General features: G+C 45.6%; 1 protein-coding gene across 2 annotated transcripts in view; it reads right to left on the reverse strand.

Moving 5' to 3' along the window:
• LOC123518587 (lysosomal acid glucosylceramidase-like) overlaps positions 1 to 16,052 on the reverse strand; it is a 164,608-nt gene that overhangs the window by 74,505 nt on the left and 74,051 nt on the right. Inside the window, exon 2 of one of the 2 annotated variants that reach the window (XM_045279478.1) lies at positions 5,981 to 6,157. The exons of the other annotated variant lie outside the window; for it this stretch is intronic. Within the exon in view, the coding sequence (XP_045135413.1) occupies positions 5,981 to 6,157 (177 nt within the window). The remainder of the gene's footprint in view (positions 1 to 5,980; positions 6,158 to 16,052) is intronic. 2 annotated transcript variants of the gene reach the window in all.

Raw genomic sequence — 16,052 nt, forward strand, 5'->3', positions numbered from 1 at the left:
GAAATGATGATGGTTCGCATCATCCACCGATAGGCCGAAAGGCTATGGTCGAACGATCCGGCACATCTCAACTCCCGGTGTCTTCTCGTCGTTTGATTATTTCTAGTCAGGTGAGTCATGGGCAGCCCTTTCAAAAGGCTCGCCCGTCCACTGCACCTAAATAGTCATCTACAAGCTTCTACAGTGGAACTGTAGAGGCCTTCGCGCCTCGTGGGGGGAGCTCCGAGCTTTGCTGTCGGAGTTCTCTCCAGCCTGTGTAGCTCTACAAGAGACTATGGTAGGTGATAGTACTTAATTTAGTCCTCCTGGCTATCATGTCCTTTTTTAGCACTCCTTTCCCTGACCAGGGCCACCACGGTGGCACAGCTATTCTAGTCCGTCAGGATATACCTGTTATCTCGTTACAACTTTACTCTCCTCTTCAGGTGGTTGCTGTTAAAGTCTTTATGGGACGACTGTACACCATTTGCAGTTTATATCTCCCTCCTCGGCTTCCTGTCTCCAGGGGTGAGCTTGACGGCCTGGTGTATCAGCTGACTCCGTCTTTTCTTTTGTTGGGAGATTTTAACGGCCATCACTCATTGTGGGATGAAAGTGCTAGTAATCCTCGTGGGGTTTTAATCGGTTCTTTTATTGAGGATGAGGGATTGGAGGTTTTAAATTCTGGGGATGTTACACATTTCCACAGTCCTACTGGGACTTTTACCGCTTTCGATCTTTCTCTGTGTACATCTAATTCTTTCCTTGATTTTAATTGGCCAGTCCTACCGGATTTACACGGTAGTGACCACTTTCCGATTTTATTGGAATCTGTGAACTCTGAGCCACAGTCCAGGCCCCCACGCTGGGTTTTAGACAAGGCAGATTGGCCTCGATTCACAGATCTTAGCTCTTTTATCCATCTGCTGGCTGACTTATCTACTTGTGCTGAGGCTGTTGATTATTTTACCGATTTTTTTCTATTTCAGTAGCACTTCAGACCAGATGTCTTTAACAAAGTCCGCCGAATTGCTGGGAAGTATTCTGTTCCTCCCCCACCAGTTTTGTTGTCTGCTGGGCGAACGGTGGCAGATCCTAAGACAATCGCCTACCTCTTCGCGGAGCACTTTGCTAGTGTTTCCCGGCGGCATCCTGCGGCCCCGGGCGCGCGTTAGCGCCAGAGAATGGAATCTCTCAGCATAAATTTTTCTTTCACCGGTGGGGAGTCCTATAATGTCCCCTTTTCTGCCTCCGAGTTGCGGACTGCTTTGTTCCAGTGTCATGACTCTTCTCCTGGTCCAGACGACATTCCTTATGCCTTTTTGCGTCACATGTCTGACCGGGCTTTTAACTTTTTATTAAATGTATATAATATGATTTGGCATACCGGTGACTTTCCATGTTCTTGGGCTGTGGCAGTGGTTCTCCCATTTCCGAAGCCTGGGAAAGATCATCTCCAGGCTACGAATTACCGCCCTATATCTTTGACGGCTTGTATTTGTAAAGTGTTAGAAAAGATGGTAAATGTAAGACTCATGTGGTATTTGGAGAGGGGGAAGTACTTGTCATCAGTACAGTACGGCTTCCGAAAGATGAGGTCTACTACGGATGCTCTTTTATCCCTAGAGTCCCTAGAGGATTTTACGTTCCTTGTTTAATTTTGGTCTCCGTGGCCACCTTCCTATTTTTATCCAGCAGTTTTTATCCAGACGTCTTTTACGGGTTCGAGTGGGGAGTGTTCTCTCCAATGCTACTGCTTTAAATGACGGTGTCCCACAGGGAAGTATTCTTAGTGTTACGCTATTCGCAGTTGCAATAAATGGTTTTATAGATACTCTAACGGATGGCGTTCACAGCTCTTTGTATGTGGACGACTTGTGCATCTCTTTTGCTGCTGCTAGGATGTCACTGATTGAGCGAAAGCTCCAACTGGCAATAAATCGGGTGTCCAATTGGGCCAACATAAAGGATTTTCGATTCTCCACCTCAAGGACCGTGTCTATGCATTTTTGACGAAATCGTGGCGTCCATCAAGATCCCGATTTATATTTAGCCAATAGACACATCTCGTGTGTGGAGGCTATTCGATAGCTTGGCCTATTGTTTGACAGCCGTCTTACTTGGGTTCCACATTTCCGTTCTCTTAAAGCGTCTTGCAGGACGGCACTATCCCTTCTTCGGGTTTTAAGTCACACCTCTTGGGGTGCGGACAGGGATACGTTGCTGCTGCTTCACCGTACACTCATACTTCCAAAGCTGGAATACGGCTGTGAGATCTACTCATCCGCAACGGATGCACGACTACGCACGCTTGACCCCGTGCATCATGCTGGGGTCCGCTTGGCTACGGGTGCATTTCGGACATCTCCAATACCTAGCCTTCTAGTGGATGCTGGTTTCTGGCCGCTTGACCTCCGGCGCCAGTCTTCGATGCTCTGGTGTTGGTTTCGCACTCACCGTCTCCCCGATTCTGTCCCTTGTCTGTCAATATTGCGGGACTCGCGTTCGCAGGCGTATGTCACTCGACCGAGTCTACCTAAGCCTTTTGGCCTTTAAGTGCCAAATCTTATGGCGGACTTTTCTATCGACCCCACTCCTGTCCTCTCTTTCCGGGTCCCACGAGTTGGTTATTGGCAGCTTCCTGTTGTGTCATTATGCCCTCCTACCATTGATGGTAAGAAGGATTTACTGCCAGCTCTGTCCTACACACGGTTTTTAGAACACTATTTTATCCATTCTAATGATATTTCTGGTTTTACTGATGGTTCCAAATCCGACGCAGGCATCGGGTTTAGTGTAGTTTTTCCCTCTTTTTATCGGTGTGGCAGCCTTCCTTCATTGGCGTCCGTTGTTACGGCGGACCTCTCTGCCATAGTCCTAGCTTTACAGATAATTTTTACTCTCCCTGTTTCGTCTTTTACAATTTTTAGTGACTGTCGCAGTGCTCTTACTGTTCTTTCTTGCACTGTCTCCCTTAATCCTTTGGTTTTATCAGCCCTGGAATGGCTCTATATCTTCTTACCAAACGAGGATATCGTTTTGGGTTCTGTTAGGTCCATGGTCACGTTGGTGTTAGACCACCTCGCTAAAGAGGCAGCAAGTCGCACTCCATCTCCTGCTCCTGTTCCGTTTCGAGATATATTTCCTCTAATTCGTGAGGCAGTTGCAGCAATTTGGCAGAAGAGATGGCTAACGGGGGTCGCAACTTAGAAAATGGGAGAGATCACTACTTCCTTTATCCCTCACTGGACATACACCCATGTCCGGGATCGTAGGGCACAGACTTTATTGGCGCGACTGCGTATAGGTCACACGTACCTTACGCAGAGGTTCCTCCTGACCAGGGACCCTCAACCTTATTGTGATGACTGCTTGGTGCCGCTCACCGTGCGGCACCTGTTGGTAGAGTGCCCTAGTTTGAGCGAGTTACGACACCGCTACTTCTACCGGTGTCGCGGTAGAGATAGCGGTGTCTATCACCTATCTCAGGTCCTTGGACCAGCGTGTCTGGCCCTTGGCCATGATGTATTCGGTTTTTTGGGAGAGGCTGGCCTTCTCCCTTATTTGTGAATTTTATAATTTTATTTATGTATTTTAATGTTTTATATAGTTTTATTGTTTTTTATATATTTTTTAGCTATTTTTAATTCTATTATTTTTAACTGCTTTTAGTTATTTTATAAATTTTCTTTTAAACCTTTTTGTCGGTGGCGCCAAATGACCTTTAGATGTTGCGGCGCCAGAAAGCTAAAAATCCATCCATCCATCCATCCATCCATCCTTGGCTTCCCTGTCCCTACCACCAGGAAAGCTCTCATGAGGTTCTTGGGGATGGCTGGTTTCTACAGACGATTCTGTAGAAACTTCACCCTGGCCGCCCCCCTGACGGACCTCAACAGCACTTCCGTCCCCTTCCACTGGACCCCAACCTGTGACCAAGCCTTCCAACATCTCATGGCGTTCCTCTCCTCGGAGCCAGTGGTCTGGACGCCAGATCACTCCTGCCCCTTACATCTACAAGTGGACACGAGTGGAGTTGGAGTGGGTGCTGTCCTCCTACAAGCGGACCCCACAAGCGGCATCCTCCATCCCATCGCCTATCACTCCGCCAAGCTGAAGAAACACCAACTCAACTACTCCACCATCGAGAAGGAGGCTCTGGCACTCGTCCTGTCGCTCCAACGTTTTGAGTGCTACCTTCATCCTGGCCCTCAAACTACGAAGGTCTTCACCGATCACAACCCTCTGGCCTTCCTTCACGCCATGAAGAACCGAAACCAATGCATTCTTAGGTAGGCCTTGTTAACTCAACCCTTCAACGTAGAAGTCCACCATATCAAGGGGGTGGACAACATCATCGCCGACGCCTTGTCAAGATCTCCCGTCTCGCCTCCTTCATGAGCCCATTACGGAGGTCTTAGGGGGGAGGAAATGTTACGGCCCATCCGTAACATACTCCACTACCATCATCTCCTCCGCTTGCTACCTCGTTCGCCACCTCTCCACCTCCCCTTCCACGTCACCGTCTCATGAACCTTCCACGTCACTGTCTCATGAACCCTCCACGTCACCGTCTCATGAAGCCCCGCTACTGTCCCGAAGTTGGATTCACGCGGCCCCATTCGACTCAAGCGGAAGTGATTTCTGGAAGTCAGTCGAGGTCAAGGCCTCAACTAGTAAACACAACACCTCTTGGACTACCGTGGGATCCACCTGACCCAGCACTTCACCACTGTGACACCTCATAAGTACCACTTCCCCTGGTCCCGTTTTTTCCACATTGCCTCCATATAGGATTAGTATTATTGTTAGGTATTAAGTTGGGCTCTTTATTGTTGTATTTATTTATGTGTTATATGTATATGTGTATGTCAGTTTCATGTGTTTCATGTTATATCTCTATGTGTATGTCAGTTTCATTGTTATTGGGTTATTAAATAGCTTCTTAAGTGCCCCCCTTTGCATATCCTCAACAGTTGAACCTGCAGGTTTTTTTTTTTTTATTGTTATTGTTCACCGGCTTCCCGATGCCAATCTTACCCATTTAACCGGTGAACGTAACAGCGCACACGAAGTGGAACGCCATACCAACTAGAGCGATAGCGCAACCAGTCCTTCTCCCCAAAAATATTGCCTCATATTGATGGCCCCTGATTGATAGTAGTGGCTATGCACTTCCATCCAAAAGAGAGAGAGAGAGAGAGAGAGAGAGAGAGAGAGAGAGAGAGAGTGACGATGTGAGGTCCATTTAGCGCCTGTAATCACATGTGGGGGGATACTACCTATATTGAGTGAAGGGATTGTAAGGAATTCCGCCTTATACCAGAAGTGCGAAAAGGTTCCATAAGTTTGTAAAGTTTGAGAACCACTGCTATGGAGGATGAATATAGCTTTATTTGATGTACTACTTTACGGAAGTACAGCTTTATTTTATGTACTACATAAGTGCATTTGAAAGCATGAGACAACAATGATGATTCACGAAAACATCAGCCTCGATTATGTTGTCTAAGGAATCTTCTCCCCGAATGTGAACACCGTTCTGTCAAGGGATAATTCCCTAAATTTCAACCATTATTTTTGACGCTCGATCTGGCTCCAGTGCGCTCGACTTGGCACGCTTGAGTTGGTTCACGCTCGACTCGTCCATAAACCAAAATACTGGCTAACTCTTACACCAATAAGGTGGACAGAACATAGTTTACCAGAGAAAATGAAGAAGGAAATGTACTGGTCAATTCTCGCAGTAATGAGTTGGATAGAATAGTTTACTAGATAATGGTTAAATCTTGCTGTACAGTAGTACTGCGGATATGGCAGAATCTACTGTGAACTGAGCAAATAAAGATACTGTTTATCTTACATTAGAAGACATTGCAAAGTTTGCCAGTGAAAAGGATGAAGGAATCGAGCTATCAGTGAATTCTATGCACTGGGCAAAGTTTACAATCTCTCTCTCTCTCTCTCTCTCTCTCTCTCTCTCTCTCTCTCTCTCTCTCACCATGGACAACCACAACTTGTTCCTGGAACCTCAGGCCATCCTTGGAGGAGGTGTAGGTGACGACATGGCCAGCAGAAGGCCTGGTAACATCGACGGGGTGAATGGGAGGGCAGCGGTCAGCGTCACACACACACACGGGACTATCGCCACCCTCAAAGTACCGGCAGTTTCCATTATCTGTTGAAGGAAAAAATGTGCAGTGTTTCCAAGCAATGATACTGTGTTGTTGGGAATGTGGGTCGTGAATCAACAGAATGACTAACTATGGTCTGACCATTTTATGAAGATCGGTTAGGCGTTAGCTTTTTGGGAGATTTCCCGCCCTGCGGCGCTCCCAAACCTTGTGCTGGGCAAATTATGAGTTCAGAGCCTGTGTCAGTGAGAACCTTGCTCTCTCTCTCTCTCTCTCTCTCTCTCTCTCTCTCTCTCTCTCTCTCTCTGAATTTCTATCAGAGATCTATAGTTACTTATAAATCATTAAAATTTGAGAAAAGAATCTGCATGTCAGTCCGTCAAGCTGCCCCCCCCATCCACACACTCACACACACTCTCTCTCTCTCTCTCTCTCTCTCTCTCTCTCTCTCTATCCTGGCTGGTAGCGGGAGAGGAAGTGACCCGTGGATTAACACGGTCACTTTGACTTGTGACCTCACTCGGTCACCCAAAGGAATGTGACAACGTTCGGAGGAAACGTTGTTGTTGTGTTTGCAAGATATATTTAGAAATAAAAACAAATTACTCTAACTTCCCTTTTTAGAGCATCACAATATGTATTACAACACCATCCAGTTACGAAGTATTAATTACCTGACTTCAGGTGCATATTGGTAATGTGACACCGCTGCAGGCCAGGAAATTCCCAAAAAAGCCAACACCTAAACGATCTTCATAAAATTGTCATACCATAGCTAACTGACTGACTAATTACCTAACCAACTAATGCACTGGCCGAATAACCGACAATGACTAACCGACCTGAGTGAAACTGGCAGACTGAGACCTACAAACTGACATACTGATTGACTGACTGACTAAATAACAGATTAGCCCACTAACTAAAGTTGATATTGTGGGGAGGAGGCAGAAGTTACCTGTCGAACTTATGATTACTCCTTGTGAGGTCTAAAGTGTTGGTTTAGTGGGTACTGTAAACTTAAGTGTTTATTACACAAACTATAGAAGTATTTCAAATAAGACATATTTGCTTAGAGGATCAGTCTGTATAGAAGACATTGATATCACTGCGTTAACATAAGTTTGCTACATATATCAAGAAAAGTATTTAATCCAGAAGTTAAAATTTATGTTTATACAATATTCCAAATGGACATAGAAAGCAGGAAGGGATGAGGAGTAGTATTGTACATTAGGGACATATTGCAATGTTGCATTAACAGTAAAATTAAGACATTGCAAGAGTCTTTATAAATAGATATTAAGGAAGGATCAGTATTAGTAATAAGAAATTTATCAACTCCTCACTATGGTAGCAAATAAACAAAGCCAGATACAGTTAGTTATGTGTATTGGGTGATTTTGATTATATGAATGTCGATTGGAACCTCATGGCGGGCAACTGTGAAGCAGAGAAATTTCGTACCGTAATTCAGCATATGTTTTTTTACTTTTAATAGACAATCCTCAAAACCATACGGAGAATAATATTCTACATTTAATTCTGACAAACATGGAACACAGGTAAATATTGATGACCAACTAGGTAATAGTGACCACTGAAATTAGGCACAAGCTTAAATGGAATGAAACTTTTAGAAGCAAAAACACTAGAAAAGTATCTGATTAAGGAGAGTAGCTTTTCAGTGATAAGAAAAAAAAGGTGGGGTTGACTAGCAACGGACAGAGAGAGAAGATCAGGAAAGGCCCAAGAAGTGAGGGAGAGAAGGTTGGGTAAGAGAGGTCAGGTGAGGTGTAAGGAGGGACAGGAGAGAAATGACAGCCTTCTGGGTGAGAGAGTGCTAAGTGAGATGCGGTCTGAGTCAGGTCATGCTGAGATGGGAGAAGTGAGGAAGGGACATATTAATAAGGCTGAAGCGGAGGAATCAGGGCAGGTGGATATGAGGTATAAAATATTTCGTTGATAGATCATATACTGCACAGGTAGCTAATATCCTAATACCATGTAGAACAATAAGATCACAAAAGAATGATCGTAAGTGGATGACAAACAGTTTAAAACGCTACATAAGGATCAATAGGACTCAAGAAGATTAAAGGCAGGAAGTTATGTTTTAAGGGTACATTATAAGGAGTTATTTTAAACAGTTATGAGGTTAACCAGGAAAACTAAAATCAATTATGAGTTGAAGATAGCCAGCCAAACAAAGATTGGGCATTTTATCTGGTTATCTGGTATGTAGGACGAAAAACAGAGAACAAGGTCCAACAAAGGCTACTAATGGGGAGCTAGTTAGTTCTGGAGAAGAGATTAGTAAAATTATGAATGAGTATTTTTAACTTTCTTCACTCGGGAAAACATACAGAAAATACCACATTGTGAACTGATTTCTAAAGCAGACGAGAGTGAAAAGCTGACAGATATTCTCATAACTAAGGAGATGGTAGAACAGGAAATATACTAAAAAAATCAATTCACTAGTAACTGATGAAATATATCCAAGAGTACTAAAGGAAGACGTCGTTAGTGAGCCGTTAGAATTGGTCTTTAGGATGTCACTAGACTTAAGTTAGGTAGTGATAATATAGAGGGAAACCAATGTTGTACCCATATTTAAGAAAGGAGATAAAACTCTAATGACTAATTATAGACCTGTCGGCTTAATTTCAATTGTAGATAGAATAATGGAATCAATAATAGCGAAGAACATTAGGGAACATTTGGACAAACACAGTTTTATAAATAACTCACAGCCCGACTTTACAAAGGGAAAGTCGTGCCTTATAAAATTATTGAATTTTTATAGTAAAGTTTATGAAGCTAAAGATAATGGAGATAATTGTGACATTTTGTACCAAGAGGCTCTTGAAAAAAGTTATGGAGCACAGGATAAAAAAAAAATATTAGGCAGGCTAAGGTCATAGTTAGGCGATAGCCGATAGGCAACAGCGATTGTAATAAATGGCTCTAATTCAAAATAGAGTTATGTAAGAAGTGAGGTGCCACAGGAATAAGATTTAGGGTCAGTGTTAAGAAAGGACAGCAGAGAGAGAGAGAGAGAGAGAGAGAGAGAGAGAGAGAGAGAGAGAGAGTCGATTGGATTGGATTGGATTTTATCATAAAGCGCCGCAACATCTGTGGTCATTTGCCGCCTCTAAAATAATGTAAAAAGACAAAATTGTTGATAAAAACAACTAAGGGCAGTTAAAACCAATACAATAGCTAAAAAACTAAAAATACAATAAAACTAAATAAAAAAAAATTCATAATAAAATAATATTCACAACTTTGGGAGAAGACCAGCTTCTCCTAAAAAATAAAACGTCATGTCCTTGGGCCAGGCACTCTGGTCCAAGGACCTTTGAGAGATAATAGACACCTCTATCTCTACTGCGACAGCAGTACAGGTAGCGGTGTCTTAAATCAGTCAAACTGGGGCACTCCACTAGTAGGTGCCGCACCGTAAGCGGCACCAGGCAGTCATCACAGTAAGGTTGAGGGTCCCTGGTCAGGAGGTACCTTTGTGTAAGGTACGTGTGACCTATACGAAGTCGCGCCAATAACGTCTGTGCACGGCGATCCCGGACATGGGTGTATGTCCACAGAGGGAGTGTGGAAGTAGTGATCTCTCCCATTTTCGAGGTTGCGAACCCCGTTAGCCATCTCCTCTGTCAAATTGATGCGACCGCCACTCGAATTAGATAAAATACATATCGAAAAGGAACAGGGGCAGGAGATGGAGCGCGACTTGCTGCCTCTTTAGCGAGGCGGTCAGCGTGTTCATTCCCTGGAACACCAACGTGACCAGGGACCCAACAGAACACAACACGATATCCTCTTCTGGTAAGAAGATATAGCCACTCTAGGGCTGATAAAACCAATGGGTGAAGGAAATAAAAGAGAGAGCAGTAAGAGTACTGCGACAGTCACTAAAAATTGTAAAAGACGAAATCGGGAGAGCAAAAATAATCTGTAAAGCCAAGACTATGGCAGACAGGTCCGCAGTAAAGACGGAGGCTACCGAAGGAAGACCGCCAGACCGATAAAAAGAGAGGAAAACCACACTAAACCCAACGCCTGCGTCGGATTTGGAACCATCAGGGATGTCATCAGAATGGATAAAAAAGTGTTCTAAAAACCGTGTGTGGGACAGAGCCGGCAGAAAATCCTTCTTGCCATCCATGGCAGGAGGGCATAATGAGATAACAGGAAGCTGCCAATAACCAACTCGTGGGAGCCGGAAAAAGAGGACAGGAGTGGGGTCGATAGATAAGTCCGCCATAAGATTTGCCACTCGAAGGCCAAAAGGTTTAGGTAGACTCGGTCGAGTGACATACGCCTGCGAACGCGAGTCCCGCAATATTGACAGACAAGGGACAGAATCAGGAAGACGGTGGGTGCGAAACCAACACCGGAGCATCGAAGACTGGCGCCGGAGGTCGAGCGGCCAGAAACCAGCATCCACTAGAAGGCTAGGTATTGGAGATGTCCGAAATGCACCCGTAGCCAAGCGGACCCCAGCATGATGCACGGGGTCAAGCGTGCGTAGTCGTGCATCCGTTGCGGATGAGTAGATCTCACAGCCGTATTCCAGCTTCGGAAGTATGAGTGTACGGTGAAGCAGCAGCAACGTGTCCCTGTCCGCACCCCAAGAGGTGTGACTTAAAACCCGAAGAAGGGATAGTGCCGTCCTGCAAGACGCTTTAAGAGAACGGAAATGGGGAACCCAAGTAAGACGGTTGTCAAACAATAGGCCAAGATATCGAGTGGCCTCCACACATGAGAGGCGTCTATTGGCTAAATATAAATTGGGATCTGGATGGACACCACGATTACGACAAAAATGCATAGACACGGTCTTTGAGGTGGAGAAACGAAAACCATTTATGTTGGCCCAACTGGACATTCGATTGATTGCCAGTTGGAGCTTTCGCTCAATCAGTGACATCCTAGCAGCAGCAAAGAGATGCACAAGTCGTCCACATATAAAGAGCTGTGAACGCCATCTGGTAGAGTATCTATAACACCATTTATTGCGACTGCAAATAGTTTAACACTAAGAATACTTCCTGTGGGACACCGTCATTTAGAGCAGTAGCATCGGAGAACACTCCCACTCGAACCCGTAAAAGACGTCTGGATAAAAACTGCTGGATAAAAATAGGAAGGTGGCCACGAGACCAAAATTAAACAAGAACGTAAAATCCCATGACACCAAGCTGTGTCGTAGGCCTTCTCCAGGTCAAAAATACAGTAACCTGGTGGTGGTGATTAGCAAAGGCCTCACAAATAGAGACTCTAGGGATAAAGAGCATCAGTAGTAGACCTCATCTTTCGGAAGCCATACTGTACCGATGACAAGTACTTACCCCTCTCCAAGCACCACATGAGTCTTACATTTACCATCTTTTCTAACACTTTACAAGTACAAGACGTCAAAGATATAGGACGGTAATTCGTAGCCTGGAGATGATTTTTCCCAGTCCTCGGAAATGGGAGAACCACTGCCACAGCCCAAGAAGGTGGAAAATCACCGGTATGCCAAATCATGTTATATACATTTAAAAAAAAGTTAAAAGCCCTGTCAGACATGTGACGCAAAAAGGCATAAGGAATGTCGTTTGGACCAGGAGAAGAGTCATGACACTGGGACAAAGCATTCCGCAACTTGGAGGCAGAGAAGGGGACATTATAGGACTTCCCTCCAGAGGTAACGTCCGCCCGGGGCTGCAGGATGCCTCCGGGAAACACCAGCAAAGTGCTCCGCGAAGAAGTCGGCGACAGTCCTAGGATCTGCCACCATTCGCCCAGCAGACAACAAAACTGGTGGGGGAAGAGCAGAATACTTCCCAGCAATTCGGCGGACTTTGTTGAAGACATCCGTAAGAGGGTGTGGGCATTAATGGAAGACACATAAGCTTTCCAAGAGGCTCTTTGTGCCTCTTTCAAAACGCGGCGGGCCCGAGCTCGGCAGCGCCGTAAAGCTTCCAGGCACTGCGGGTCCCCACGATGTCGCCGGAGACGAGAGAAAGCCGCCCGTTTCTCTTGCACAGCTTTAGTGCATGCTGCGTTCCACCAAGGAACGGGACGCTTAGTAAAGCGACCTGACGTCCTAGGGATTGTCTGAAGCGCTACTGAAATAAAAAAATCGGTAAAATAATCAACAGCCTCAGCACAAGTAGAAAAGTCAGCCAACGGACGGATAAAGAGCTAAGGTCTGTGAATCGAGGCCAATCTGCCTTGTCTAAAACCCAGCGTGGGGCCAGGACTGTGGCTCAGAGTTCACAGATTGTAATAAAATCGGAAAGTGGTCACTACAGTGTAAATCCGGTAGGCCCCGCCAATTAAAATCAAGGAATGAATTAGATGTACACAGAGAAAGATCGATAGCTGTAAAAGTCCCAATAGGACTGTGGAAATGTGTAACATCCCCAGAATTTAAAACCTACAATCCCTCATCCTCAATAAAAGAACCTATTAAAACCCCACGAGGATTACTAGCACCTTCATCCCACAATGGGTAACGGCCATTAAAATCTCCCAATAAAAGGCCCTTCAAAGGCTTAGACGATACAGGTGGCAAATGGACATCTACTACATTGCTTACTTTGGTCAAGTCCGTATTGTTTTCATCACTTCTAAGAGATGACTCAACCGAGTCATTGGACAAAACGGCAAACCTGTTAGCCAGATGAATTAGACCACACGCCCCAACAGACCGTGAGGTAGCAGTAGGAGTTGTCTTCGGACCGGCAGACTCAGTCGAAGAGCGAGCGGCCAATGAAGCCTAGGATGTCGCACTTGTACCGTCCTTCTGACGGTACAGGAGTTCATGGCGGGCGCTACCGAGGCTAATAAACTGACTATTAGCAAGCTGTAGAATGTCCTGCTCCAGGCGATACCTAGAGCATTGCCTGGACCGTACCTGGTGAGCATCACGGCAATGAAAGCAATAAGCTGCAGCATTGCAATGCTCCTTAGCATGTGAGTCTAGTGCAGAGCAATTACCACATCGAGAAGCTTCCTTACACGTACTTTTGCCGTGACCGTACCCATAGCATGAGAAACACTGAAGAGGGAGAGAAACAAAACGCCTCACCCTAAGATTGATAGGACCGATATTAACACGGTCAGGGAGGGCGGAACCAAAGAAGGTGAGGAGGCCCATGTTGGAGGAGTTCCTCATCTTAGTCACCTTCTGGACTGAGGTAGGACACAGCCAGTATTTCCTCGTCAGGAAAATCATAAAGATCCTGACTGTACACACAACCTTTACTGTAATTAAAAGTGGGATGTGCCTTAATAGTCTCAAACATGCTGTCAGAAGGACATGGTAGATGTTGCAACATCCTTGCCTGCGTGATATCTTTCGCTCGCACGAGCACCCTCTTCCCGTATTTCTTGAGGTTTCCCTCAGGAATCGTGCCGATCTCTTTGGACAAGTACCGGGACGTGAGGATGAAATTCCCGAGCCCATTTCTGTAGTAGGCCACAAACCAACGTGGAGGCGGGATCTGGCGGACTTCAGTAACTGAATACTCTGACAAAAGTTACATAGCAGCGGTTAGAAGGAAAGTCTTTATCATAAACAAGTCGAATGCGAACAACCGTGCCATACACCTTGAGAAGTGAGTGCAAGGCGTGATAAGAAAATGATGGGTTAACATTCACCATCACAAGGGAGTCATATGCAGCAGAAATACATCCCTCAGAAGAACTCCCAGAACAGGAGACTGCTGCGGGAGGCTCTTGTAGAGGGGAATATTCCTCCTTACTCAGACCTGAAGATGACGTCTCGTGGGCCAGGTCAGCCACCTCACGAGAACCTAAATGTTTTTTGTGTTTTCCCATAAAAAACAGCTACACAAAAGATTGGCTCCAGGGGCAAGGGAAACCACCTACTGGGATTACAGTGGGAGGGAGAGCTGGCTGCCGTGCACGGGATACCTCGTCCCCATGCGGACCAGTCGTTTTAAAAAAAAGGCCCCACATGCTACGAATGTTTGTCCACGATAGAGCTGAGACCCCCCCCTCCCCAAAGGATCCCAGCCTAGACACCCAACCATCCAGCACAGGACGGCCTCTACTGGGCGATCCCTCCAGCAGGTGGCTCCGCTGTCCACTGGCAGCCTACGTAGGAACCAATTAGTCTGGCCCCTCACTGGTGACCTTATTAGCATGGGTTGCCCTCTGCCCCTCGAAAGGGCAGAGCAGGGGCCTAAGCCCCCTCTAGCCTAGCTCGCCAGGTCACAGGGGCACGCAAGCCCCCCCACCACGACAAGGCGGTTCCCATCTGTGGGGATCCGTGTCAGAGACCCATTTCTTTGTGCTGAACGTATAACAGAGGTGATAGTGTCTGGCATGGAGGCGTACATTCCTCATTCTCAACCTAAACTTTCTAAACCTTGGTTTGACTCAGCCTGTTCTTGTGCTATACATGATAGAGAGGTTGCATAGCAAAGGTACATGAGTCTTTCATCTTCTGAATCTTACGCACTTTATTTCTCTGCTTGAAATCATGCCAAGTCTGTTCTTCTACTTGCCAAACACTCCTTCATATGTAGAAAATGTAAAATCTTTCATACTCAAACTTTCCTCGTGACTTCTGGCATCTAGCCAAAAACATCTCAAAGGAGGGAAAGATGAAGAAGTTATTTATTTCATCCTGATGGCACCGCTGCTATCTCTTCTGTCTCTAAAGCTGAACTCTTCTTTCAAACCTTTACTCACAACTCCACCTTGGATGATTTTGGGCTTGTCCCTCCCTCTCCTCCTCCCTATTTCATGTCTACAATTAAAATTCTTCCTAACGATGTTTTTCATGCCCTCGCTTGCGTAAATCCTCGGAAGGCTTATGGTCCTGATGGGGTACCTCCTGTTGTTTTCAAAAACTGTTCTTCCGCGCTTGCACCTTGCTTAACCAAACTCTTCCAACTTTGTCTATCTACTTTTACCTTTCCTTCCTGCTGAAGGTTAGCCTACATTCAGCCTGTTCCTAAAAAGGTGACCGTTCTAACCCCTCTAACTACTGTCCTATAGCTTTAATCTCTTGCTTGTCTAAAGTTTTTGAATCTATCCTGAATAGGAAGATTCTCAACCATCTGTCACTTCACAATCTTCTGTCTGACCGCCAGTATGGCGTCTGTCAAGGTCGCTCTACTGGTGATCTTCCTTACTGAGTCTTGGTCATCATTTTTCAGAGATTTGGGTGAAACTTTTGCTGTAACGTTAGACATATCAAAAGCTTTTGATAGAGTCTGGTATAAAACTTTTCTATCCTTCTCTCTGCAACTTTATATCAAGTTTCCTTTCTGACTGTTCTATTGCTGCTGTGGTAGACGGCCACTGTTCTTCTCCTAAATCTATTAATAGTGGAGTTCCTCAGGGTTCTGTCCTGTCACCCACTCGCTTTCTGTTATTCATTAATGACCTTCTTAACCGAACTTCTAGCCCTATCCACTCCTAAGCTGATGATACCACCTTACATCTTTCCACATCCTTTAAGAGACGACCAACCCTTCAGGAAGTCAACAAATCATGCAATCATGCAGGAACGCCACAGAACGCCTGACTTCCAATCTTTCTAAGATTCCCGATTGGGCAATGAAGCAGGAAATGTTCCATGGCCTCAGTGGTAGTCCTACACCAAGAACAGAAGTGGTCACGAGACCGACGTAGGCGATGCAAGTGAGCACTGAGCGTGGTGTAGCCCAGGCGGAGGTGGGCAATGGTTGATGTGCCTTGCGCTCCTTCCCGTGACTGACTGACTGTTTGAATGTTGTAACGGCGCTCATACTCCCCCGCTGATGGAATCCCCCCATCCTTCACCCCCTTACTACATGCGAACCGCGCGCCATCTGTTGGAGGCAAGGTTCCCTAATCAATTCCTCCAGACTGCCCATTGAACCCGTATATCTTCCCTAGAATCCTTGCATC

Source organism: Portunus trituberculatus, chromosome 6 (genome assembly GCF_017591435.1).
Source record: "Portunus trituberculatus isolate SZX2019 chromosome 6, ASM1759143v1, whole genome shotgun sequence".
NCBI lineage: Eukaryota > Metazoa > Arthropoda > Malacostraca > Decapoda > Portunidae > Portunus > Portunus trituberculatus.